Below are 11,916 nucleotides of genomic sequence, written 5' to 3' on the forward strand. Positions count from 1 at the left end.
AAGTCTGAAAGAAATTGCAATACTTCAGCTATGAAAATGAGCAAAAAAATTGATAAGCAACCATTTTTGACAATATCGTGCAGGACCAAGAAAGAATTACTACCAGAATTTGTTGAATGGTAAATATACCAGATAGATGATACTACTCTGCACAACTTCGTCTTTTTTAACAATATTTCTTTTAACGAATTTATAGGTTGCCTTTATTTTATTTTTGTCATTTATTAATTAATATCAAAATGCTAAAAAAACATCAATGCTCTGTGCAATACTAAAACAATTTGTTTAATCAGTTAAATGGTTTAGTTATTGTTTTGACCTAACTTTAACTTCATTTCATAATGTTACCTCTAATTTATTTGTAGAATTTTATTAAAATTTCCTATTTTTAAAGGATGGTTTGCAGTCAAATATAACTCCGAACGTTTGGTCCTCAAACCCTTGCAAGTAAAAAACTTCTGCTCTAAAGCCATATTTTGCAAAATATTATGCGTGACATTAACTTTTAAGTGTTTTAATGACACAGATGGATTTTTCAAAGATTATAGAACTTACAAAAATATTAAATGTGATCATAAATAACAATCAACTTCAATTATGACAATTTATTATTTATTAGTAAATATTACAAAGGATTATATTAAAACTATCATAAGAACAGTCCATGTCAAACAATAAGAAATATTACTTATATTTTGGCAAACTTATATAAGACAGTATTAAAAAACGCCTAAGATTTTTAAATGGTCCTGCCATATTGATTAAATTATGATACAAAGAGTAGCGCCATGGTGAATTAATGTAAGTTTGTTTAGGTTTATAAGAAAATATTGCAGAATTAAGAATTGAAAGTAGTGCAGGGTCATTTATGGGTCCTGGGTTGTAGACAGCAGACATATAATCCATTACAGAGTCAAAACATCCCTTGTGTAATGCTTTCTGATCGAAACTCATTTCTTGCCACATATCTAATTTTTGTTTCTGGTGGTTTTTTAATATGCCACTTTGTTGTACATATGATCCTAAAATTAGCAAATACAATATCAATATTATATTTAAATATATTTCAATTTTTAAGTAGATCTAATCACAATTTTTATCAATAAAATAATAATAAAATAAGTTGGAATACCTGGAAGAATTGTGATAACTGGTAAATTAAATTTATGTAATTCAACAGCAAGGGAAGAAGACCATGCCTCTATAGCAGATTTTGTTGCAGAATAAACTGAAAGACATGGGAGTGGTACCAATGAGCAGTGGGAGCTTACATTTATGAGACGCCCTGTATAACAAAATAATTTTTTAAGTATGGCTGGCACTAAATTAATAGCAAATAATGGCATATTCCATGTCAATTAATTTACCATTAAATTTATGCAGAAGAGGGAGAAATGTTTTGGCTACTTTCATGTAACCTAAAAGATTAACATTTATTTGTCTCATAATCTGTTCATCAGTCTGCCATTCGAATTCACCAAAAACCATTACTCCTGCATTGTTTATGACTGTAATTAATTCTGAAATCATCAAAAATATTCATCTAACTATATCCAACTTTTTTGTTACATGAAAAAAAAATATATTAAAAAAAAGTTCTTAGAAAATTTTTTTTATAATAATAATTGAGGGTTGGCTTGATTATTTCTATCAATTTAGAGAAGATATTAAATATTGAATTGTAGCATTAATAAATTTAAACGATAATAATAACTAAATTTTGAAAAATTAATTATTCTTACCTAATTGTTTTTTAAATATTTCCTGTTCAACTTCTTGTAGACAATTCTTAATATTACCATCTTTAGTAACATCAACCTTAATAATTCTTATTTCTCCTTTTGAACGAAGGCCAAGCAATTCATTGACTCCAGCACTGCTTAAATCCAACACTCCAGCAAACACAGTACATCCCAAAGATGCTAGGTGTTTAGCAAAATATAAGCCAATACCAGAATCACAGCCAGTGATAAATACTGAATCTCTATTAATTTTAACTGTTTTAAACCTGTTGATTCTGTACATTATGGTAAAAATAGTCAAGACAGTAAAAGCTACCAAACCAACAAATGTAAAGAGGAATTCCATTTTCAACAGAATACTTATCATTTCAAATCAGATTGAATATCAAATTGACTACTGCCCTCTCTCATAAATATTAAGCACCTGGATATATAAACAAAACCTAAAATTAGAATTACAACAGGATAAACCATTTTCCTTCATATGGTAAATTTTAACTATTAAAATAGATGAACAGAATACCTGTATGTTGATATATATAGTAAAACTAAGTAAAGTGAAAACAAAAATAACATCAAATTCTCATGAATATACTAAGGACTGAGATAGTTTAAGGAATGTCATTAGTGTCTTAAAACCAATAATAGTAAATAATAATAAACTGTCTATGTAGGCATTTCTTCCCAAAATGGGCTCTAATGACTAATAATTAGGAGAGAGCCATAATAAGAATACTACTTTTAAAAACAAATCTGCTGTATAAAACTAATATTTAATTAACAACATTGATTATTTTCCTTAGATAATTATTACTGTGAAGTGATACATGTAATGGTATTAAGAAAACAAAGATGGCTTAAGTATCTAATTTCTTAATATCCTAATTATTGATATTTAAACATTTCCAACATTTATGGAATTCGAAGTTTGTTTGTTTTCGTTTAATGGCGTAACGCCTTTAGAAATAATTTGTAGAGCTGAGCAAAAATTAGTTTTAAATTAAAAATGTAACTAAATTTTCATGGATACTATGTTTATTAAGTAATAAACATAATAACTAAAAATTGTATCTATGACAATTTAGTTTTAGTTTTATATTTAACTAATTTTTGCCCAGCTCTTGTTATTTGTAATTTCACATCATTTGGATTATCCGTTAAATTTGATAAATCGATTAATTTCTTTCCGACATTTCTACATTGAAGGTTTCTTTCAATGTTCAACTTATGCCGCCATCTTTGATTATTCTTAGTTGCTTTGGAAGTATACAATAACATGCGCCTTTTTATTGAATTAAGTCGTGTATTTTGACGATGCATTGTTGTATTCGGCCTTTTTTAAACAAATATATTTAGTGGATATTAATCTATTTTAATTATTATCATGGAGGAACTAGAAACCAATCTTCAAAATTACAAACTTCAATTACAGCAGGTTAGTGTGTTAAATAGTAATTATTATTTTTAAGCTTAATCATGTTAAATAGGATTAAGGCTATTTATTTGGTAAACATTCTTTCTAATAAAATTTTCCTTTTTTTTTTTTATAATTAGGTTGAAGCTGCTTTGACTACTTCTCCAGATAATGAAGAATTATTAAAACTCAAAACTGATTTAGAAGAAGTCATTCAGTTAACCTGTGATTTAATTAAGGCTCAGTTGCTAGATGATAAATCAAATGCAGGTAATTTTATAATATATTGTTTAGCCAACAGTACTTGTTCTGGAGGGTCATTTTAATATTTCTTTATTTGGAGATGATTGGGGGGTGCAGTCAGCAAATGAACAAAATTCGTGCTGACATTTCGACTTGAAATTCTGGTTGAAAGGTCTGAATGAATAAATAATTTTTCTTTATTTGTTGACCGCACCCAGACCATCTTCTCTAAATATTAATCTACGGTCAACTATCAACACATCAAAATTACTTTATACTTGAAAGATATATCTCATTATTATTTTGTTTTTCCTGCTTAGTAATATTTAGCTTATCTGGCAGTATTCTAAAGCCTGGATGTTTTTAAAAACATTACTTAAGAATTTGGAGGTGTCATGATTAAATGAGGAGTTCGGACGTGAAACATAGTAACTGCAAAAATGAAAAATATTACAATGTTAAATTGTTCTGTTCGTTAATAACGGTATTATACCCTCAACCAATAGTCACTTGCTACAGCCTAATATCAACATTATTTTCCTAAGAAAACAAATTTCCTTAAGATTTTTTCAACATTTTATGGAAGCTGCCAGCCAGTGATTCCAAAACCTTCAATTCATGTAATATTTCAGTTACTACATATTATGTCCAATCACCTCAAATATTCAAATCCTTATGGACTTCGGAGTATATCAGTTTCCTGCTACTCTCGGAGGTTTTGTGATATGCCTTTTAGATCTAAAGGCATCAAGGTTTTGTGTATATTTATCTTTCATTGGCCAAATCAGTTCAAGAAGATTAATTGAGTAAAAGGTTACACCTACTGATTACTATGTCTGGAGTATGAAGAAAAGGTTGAATTCAATCTGTGTGAATGTAAAACCCTTGCCTTCTGCATATTGTGGTTCCTAAATCAGGCAATACTTATCAATACTAAATCAGGCATAAAGCTAAAAGTATTTCTAGAGTAAATCATTCAATGTCCTTCATAAGAAACATAAAATTTCTGTGGTATCTACAGACGAGTAAGATTTTCTCCAAAGATCTATATTCTCTTATACCTTAAAATAATATATTTGTGTATTTTGTTTCTTTAGCTTCTGATAGTTTATTTTATTACTTGAAATTTATGAATTTTGTAATATTTATATAGTAATATTGTTTACAAGGAGAGTTATTTGGTCTAAAATATAAATTCTGTAAGTATACTGTTGTTTTATTAGAATAGACTTCTAGGGTAACCTGTAACCTTTAGGGTGAGTTCATGTCTATTGAACTATACTATGACACCCATTATTTCAGATATTGATTTAACTTGACATAATTGTTCCATTACTTCATTTTAATACCAATACCAGATTCTTGTACTCCATCTTTCATGATTTTACAGCCTCTGTTTGCTTTGCTTGGGTGCCAAAAACTATTCTGTATTCCGATGTAAAATAAATTATATCTTTCCTAGTTACCAACCAGTATAAATACATTTTTTTTTTTTTTATTGTATGAATAATTCTCCCAGAATTAGATTTTCTACCATTTTTGTTCCTTTCTGACTATCCCCAGACCATCTTCCTATAATAGATCTTCTGTAGTGTGTATATTGTCAATAAATTGCTGATTTTTCTTTAAATTCTTTAGTTTTTAATATATTTATCTCTTTAATAGTACATACCCTTTCTAGATAACCTGCATATTTTTATTCCTTGTGTTATCCTCAACTGGTTCACAATTCCCATTAAATAATTTTTCTTGATTTTTTGATTATTAATGATTATTTTAAATTTACAGATGGTAATGACTTATTAGAAAAAGAATTTTCGGAATTTTCTAAACCCGAACCGCCAGTCCCTAATTCAAAAAAAGATTGGAGATCTGGAGATGTATGCTTAGCCCTTTGGGTTCAAGATGGCCAGTGAGTAAATTGATTTTTTTATATTTATATACATGTTTAATTTTTTGTGTTTTACACATGATAAATTTTTATTTGTATTCAGTCAGACCTTTTAGATCTCCATTTCTGAATAGTTTGTTCATTATTGCATCCTTTCAAAATATATTTCTGACAAACTTCATCTATTCTATTAATGATTTAGTTGCCAAATATCAACATCTGTTTTAACTTAAAAATTGAAGAGTATTTTCCATTATTAATATATGCTTCTTTTTATGCAGTTGCATTGGCTGTGTCGTGCATGTACTACATTAACAGCACTTTATAATTATTTAAATTGTCAGTTTTAATCATATTTTTGTTGGAACCTGAAGTAACCAACAAGTAGCTTAAGCGCATTAATGGCAATACAGATATATTATCATGTGATCATAAACATGTGATTTTGAATCCTGGTCCTTAGTTCAATTAATCCATGTAGAAGTTAAAATCAAAATTTCCTTAATTTAAGGGGGTCAACAAGACTTGTAAAATGGCTAAGACAACTTTAATATTATCTCAATGTTTCTTAAATCAAACATTTATTGCAGCTTATAGAATTTTACTCTGTTTTATAAATAGATAAATCCTTGAAAGAGTTATTTCAAGTAACCAGTTGATTAAGTTACGATTAAGTGATCTGCTTTCCTACTATATAAGGAACATAGTTCAGTGAGTGAAATTACTATAATCAAAGAAATCAATGGAGTTTTCTTAGTGTTACAAATGATTTATACCACTACATTAAGTTCATCAAAAAATCAAGAGCTACAGAATGTGGTAACCCTAACTAAAATTGGAATTGGAATATTTTACATTTGAAGGTAGCTGCTATTTTTAAGGTTTATGAAATGGAGGTTTTTACTGACTTACAGAAATAAAAGTATTAATTTAACTCATAATTGCTAAAATATGCCCTGTATCTCTTAGGCTTGAATCCCATTACATGGACTACTAAAATTAAAGTAAGAATCATGAGAATGGTATAACCTTAACTGGAATATTTATTTTTTTTAAATGCGTACATGAATACATACATATCACTGCTTTGTTTTGATAGCATTATATTCAAGTTCATAATCCCGACCATATGAACACTTTTCTTTGATGTTATATCAAGGAGAGAATCATGGTTATGTGTGTATTCCAAGCTACTCAAAAGTGTGTGCTTTGTCATCCAGCATAACCCTGTATTACTCAGCTTTGTTTCGTTCGACACAATTCTGCACATCCGTTTTGGACAGAACTAGATTGACAGTAAAATTGGCCTAAACATAAGCATTAATGGTTTTTAATATTTTGATGGGCTTCTATTTATTTATTTTTACTGCTAAATAGATCATTTTCTTCTTGGTTTAAATGATTTCAATACTAACAGAACTGATTTTTTTGATTTTTACTGATTTTTATGGTTTTATTGAAATTAACACCACCAACAAATTAGTGATGCCTCTCATCTCTTTCAACACACATTCATTATGCTCTCTTTCACCTCTCATTATGTCAAATTGGAACTAATACAATATTAAGATTCTTACATTTAGTCATTCCTGGTATCCTTGTCAATAAATTTTTTTGATCTCTGGAAAAGTATTTTATTTTTAAAGGTTCCTTGCTGTTATATGTGGTTAGCTGGTTGTAAACTGAATCAGGGAACAATGGATGGAATGCTGCTCATATTTATGTTTTCTCATCCTCGATGTTATCAAAGTTAAATCAAATTTTGGTTAGTTTCAGCAGTAATTGGTAATTGTATATAATTGCGTAATATTTTTAAAATAATTTCCAGTTCAATTTTGTTTATTTGTAACTGTATACATATAGGGTTACCCTCGGGGCGGGGCTCTTACTAGTGTAATTCACCAATGCTTTTAAAATATTAATTATTCTGAGGTAAGTAAATTTTATCAACAAGTACAATTCCTTTTAGTTAATTCATTTTTTTTTTCTGATTTTAATATAAATTATCTACTTTACATTAATTCTTTGTGGGGATGTATTCTAACTAAACATAAAACCATTTCTTGATTTATAAAAAAACAAGCAGTTCATGATCCCGAAAAATGATTGATTGGTCTTGGGTCTGACAGTGCCCAAGTATTTGGTATAGAACTTACATCTTGGTGATTGGTGTTAAGTTTGTCAGTATCAAAAAGGAAATTAATTTTATATAATCAATTAGAAAATAGTATATTATCAGAATCATTAAATTTAGAATGTAAGTAAAACATAAATTAAACAAAGTTACTCATTAGATTGAAGAGCCAATGTTGTTAAAAAAGAAGGAAAAGTGTTCCTGCTATTTTCTGTCTCATCCTCAAAAATAAGTTTTTCTGTGGAAGTATTTTTGCCTCCCTCCCTGGTGTAGTACATAAGACTTTGAGTTTCAGGAGAGAGTAGAGAGAGGAGAGTGTTGTACTGTCCAAAACATATCTGAGTCCGAGATCTCTTGAAATAGGGTGCACGCTTGCCACTCACGAATTTACTTCATATAAAATCGATATAAACCATTAACACACATTTACAAAAAATATTCTGAATTTTTTTCTTTGACTTTTAAGCATTGAAGAGTGATAGGAACAGCTATAGTAGCATTCTAGATTTTTTAATATGTAAATATTTATTATGTTGCTTCTTAAAAAACTTTAAAAAAATTTTTTTTTGTTCTCAACGCTTTATATATCATTAATTTGGCCTTTCCGCCTAATTTTGTATTTTTTCAGAATTTTCCTTTAATATGGTGGTGTTTACCTTACTTTTTATTTATATATTGTATTGTAGATTATATTATTAGTATATAATTGATTATATATTCTTTGTTTCTGATATAATGATAAATTATTGACAAAAACTTCGGTTCATTACATATATCTAATATTTATGAGGTATATATTGTAGCAATGTTTTTAATTTTGAGTATTTAGTCATTTATTTTATTTTTCATGTTTAACACTTATATAACTTTAATGTTGTTATTTTATTTTTAACTTTATGCACAGAAAATATAGAAATATTGTTTCAGATACTATGAAGCCAGGATAGAGTCTATAGAAAATGAAGAAGTGTCTGTTGTATTTACACATAACAAAAGTGCAGAAGTGACAACCCTTGAGTTCATTAAAGAAATACCTCGATCTGAAATGTCAATTAAACCAAAGTAAGTTCCCCATGTTTAATAAATACAATATCTGATTTCTTTATTTTTTTTCCTATTTAAGTAATGCAATATTTATTCTTAATCATTACAATGCTTTTCATTTAATTTTTTTCTTCCAGAAAACACCCTATATCTAAAGTTAGAGAATATCAGAAAAAGAAAAAACTTAAAAAACTTCAAAGGTATAAACAGTTAGAAGAAGAAAGAGAAACTGAAAAAAATAAATGGCTTGCATTTAGTTCTAAGGTAATCACAGATATTTAATAAACATTTATTTTAAGCAAAAAATTCAGTGACTTTTTTATTTTTTTTATAAAAATTCACTCGCATTTTTTGTTTTAGACATCAAAGAATGAATTTGTTTTTGTTTGTCTGAAGACGAATTTATGTTCTAACATAATCAATCTATTAAATCGTTTTTTCATGAAATTTGATGGGGTTTGTGGCTTGGTTGGTCCCACGTTGATTTTATTAGATTTTGTCCATTGCTTTCTCTTACCCATATGTAAACATATTTTCCCTGGCCCACCTATATTTCGAAAATGGTTCATTCTATTTTGCTCAAATTTGAAGGAAAGTTGATGATTAGTGTAATCATGTAACAGTTGTAAACCTTGACACAACTATGTTTTGAAAACAGAGCTTGTTCAATTTGGCCTAAAATTTTATGGAAGCTGAAGATTTGTGTTGGGATGGGCTAGTTTCTATAAAATTGTATCTATTACTTTTGTTTATGTTTAAAAAAAAATTAATTACCTGAATACAAATATGTTTCAAAAATAGTTCGCCCCATATAGTTCATTCTTAAATGACAGATCATTAAACTTTGAAATATAGATAATTACGTATCCAATAAAACTATATGAAAAAGGCACAATTTCCAGAACAAGCAATCTTTTGCAAATAAAATAAGCAATAACAAACAGAGATTATGAGAAAGCTATACTTATACTACATTATCCATGAATTTGGCTGAAGTTTTTTAATTAATTGAGATTAAAATTAATGTAAAACTACTATGGGTGCAATGAAAAGATACTGCTTATAAATATGTTTTGTTTCCGATCCTATAAATTTATCATTTGGAAACTTATAAAAATATTACCAATAAAATATCAATAAATAAATAATAACCTATAAAAATATCTTGGGCCTAACAGCAATAAACTTATTTGGAAATCTAGTTAAGTATACTTGAATTTTTCTTTATCTTTCTAGTTGTTGTAATTATTATTCTATTAACTTTTGTCTCATCTTTTGTTCCTTAGACAACGAAGAAAGGTGTTATAAAGAAAAGTATATTTGCCTCACCTGATAATGTTAATGGTCGTGTTGGTATCGGCACCTGTGGTGTTAGTGGGAAAGGTATGACTGAATTTGCTGCTGCTGAAAAGTGGAGGAAAGGCACATAAGACATTAAATAGTGTATTCTTCAGACTGTACCATAATTAGATGAATTGTTTTTCAAAGTGATTTTTATGAACTACATTTTATAAATGTTTTTTCCATTTTGTCAATCTTGAATTTTCTTTCAGAAATATTGAGTAAGTATTTGTATATATCTAAAAAATCTTTTAAAGGATTTCTAATTCTAGTTCCAATTCATTGTAAATATTGATGTATACCGTGATATGTAAAATATTCATTGTGTTAACTAAATATAGTTTGTGATGCCTGTAAAAAATTGTTAAATATTAAATTGAAAAATGAAATTGTTTATTGAAATACATTCTATTCATACTATAAATACGGATTATCATAATTTTGTTTGTATGTTGATGTATTTTATCTAAAAAAGAACTTTTTCTGACATTGCTAAGTTTCAGATAAATGTCTGTTATCAATTTAAAACAAATTGTGTTTGTTATATTTTTAATATTGTCATTAAAAAAGTGATTTAGCTGAAATATTTCTTATTGAACTCTTGGGATTATTATTTCTTAATAATGATTGTTCAAAAGTGCAAATAAATCTCATGTTAAAAGTATTAAATATATTTTTGTTTGTTTATTTTTTTAAACATTAAAAATTGTTACCCTATTTAATCAAAACTAATAAATAATATGAGAACAAAATAGTGTAACATCTCTTTTTATGTTATACATGAAATGTGCAAAGGTTGGTATAAATTAATTTTCAAAAAAGCAATTTCTGAATATGTTAAATTTTGAGATTTGACACTCCTTTTGTGAAGGTGGTTTATTTCGGGACAATTAATCGATATAGAGTCATGACGTTAAAATTAAGTATTAATGAAGATATAGTTTATGTGAATAAATAACATTAAAACAAAAAAAAAATATAACAATTTACCTATATGATGCAGAAACCATGGCTAAGCATATTTGTAGATTTAAGGAGTACAGAGGTAAAGGAACTACTTTTAATAGACAGTTTAATGAGTTGATCAGAAATAGTTAAGGCCAGGTTTCAATTTTGAAAAGATGTGTAAATGGTGGATGAATTAATTACGGGATTTTGGTCAAGGTTTCTTTTTAACCTGTAACAGATCTGTTAGTTGAAAAGATGTTTGTACGAAAATCACTATAAAGAGTATTTTAGAAGCGAAGTATAAATAGGACAACAATTTTTAAAATAGATGAAATCAAAATGGGAGATAAAAGAAATCTAGAAATGAGCGATATCTTCCTTCGGAGATTTGTTTAGGATGAAAGCAAGATAAAATTTATTGGTAAGGAATGATAAACCCACGAGTAGGAGTTTTCTATAACAGGTCTCGCAGTTTACTTTAATGGAGTTTGTACTTGAACTTACATAATGTTTTAGCACAAATCTCACAGTTAAAAGTAGGGAACCCAACATTTTGGGTTTTCAAGTAATGGAGGGTGATGACAACCTCACACTCTCCCATATATTTATAATTTTAGTTTAAAGGGTTATACCATTGATTTTCTTTGATCAGTTTTAATTGTAAACAAATTAAATGGAACATTCAAAAGAATTTTTGTGACTTGAATTTATTACTTTAAAGAATAATTTAAATTCCAGTAAACTAATTGAGATTTCATATCTTTTCACCTAATCAGCAATGAAAATTAAAGTTGTTTATGGTAGAAGATGAGCTATCAACAGAGAGCAGATTTGTTTAGTAGAAGCTAGGGACCAGAAGCCTACTACTTAGTATTGCCATAAAAAGGACGTTATAAGAGAAATTTAAGCAATCAGGGTCAACCATTTTCTAATCTGATATTTTAGCCTGGAAAATAACTTGAGTTAACAATTTTAGAAAAAACAAAACAACACATTTTCTTAAAATACAAAACTTATCTGTCTTTTGGCTAGACAACAACATTATTTTAGACTCTCAGTACTAATGATCATAGCCTCACCATACAAATCATTTCCAGAACATCAAACGCTTGGACAAATAATCCTTTTATTTAATGATTTTTCAAATAATAACTGAAAC

The 11,916-nt window shown here is 27.8% G+C and overlaps 2 protein-coding genes across 3 annotated transcripts; one reads left to right on the forward strand and one right to left on the reverse strand.

The window, feature by feature from the left end:
- Nucleotides 1–590: 590 nt before the first annotated feature.
- sro (SDR family oxidoreductase shroud) lies at nt 591–2,674 on the reverse strand. Of its 2 annotated transcripts, none has more exons than XM_014415384.3 (5): nt 2,266–2,674; nt 1,743–2,166; nt 1,368–1,520; nt 1,133–1,285; nt 591–1,022 (listed from the first exon to the last, which is right to left on the reverse strand). In XM_014415384.3, exons 2-5 carry the CDS (start codon nt 2,107–2,109, stop codon nt 685–687), a joined length of 1,011 nt encoding a protein of 336 aa, XP_014270870.1. In that variant the 5' UTR covers nt 2,110–2,166; nt 2,266–2,674; the 3' UTR covers nt 591–684. The 2 variants fall into 2 exon arrangements, with proteins under 2 accessions (XP_014270870.1, XP_014270869.1); XM_014415383.3 differs by having other exon boundaries at nt 1,743–2,185.
- Nucleotides 2,675–2,952: 278 nt separating this feature from the next.
- On the forward strand, nt 2,953–10,433 carry Spf30 (Splicing factor 30). Its single transcript, XM_014415470.3, has 6 exons — nt 2,953–3,177; nt 3,297–3,426; nt 5,188–5,311; nt 8,352–8,486; nt 8,606–8,732; nt 9,755–10,433. The coding sequence occupies exons 1-6, from the start codon at nt 3,127–3,129 to the stop codon at nt 9,896–9,898; spliced, it is 711 nt and encodes a 236-aa protein (XP_014270956.1). The 5' UTR covers nt 2,953–3,126; the 3' UTR covers nt 9,899–10,433.
- Nucleotides 10,434–11,916: the final 1,483 nt, after the last annotated feature.

The sequence above is a fragment of the Halyomorpha halys genome, unplaced genomic scaffold (assembly GCF_000696795.3).
Source record: "Halyomorpha halys isolate HHAL.00 unplaced genomic scaffold, Hhal_1.1 Scaffold100.1, whole genome shotgun sequence".
Classification (NCBI taxonomy): domain Eukaryota; kingdom Metazoa; phylum Arthropoda; class Insecta; order Hemiptera; family Pentatomidae; genus Halyomorpha; species Halyomorpha halys.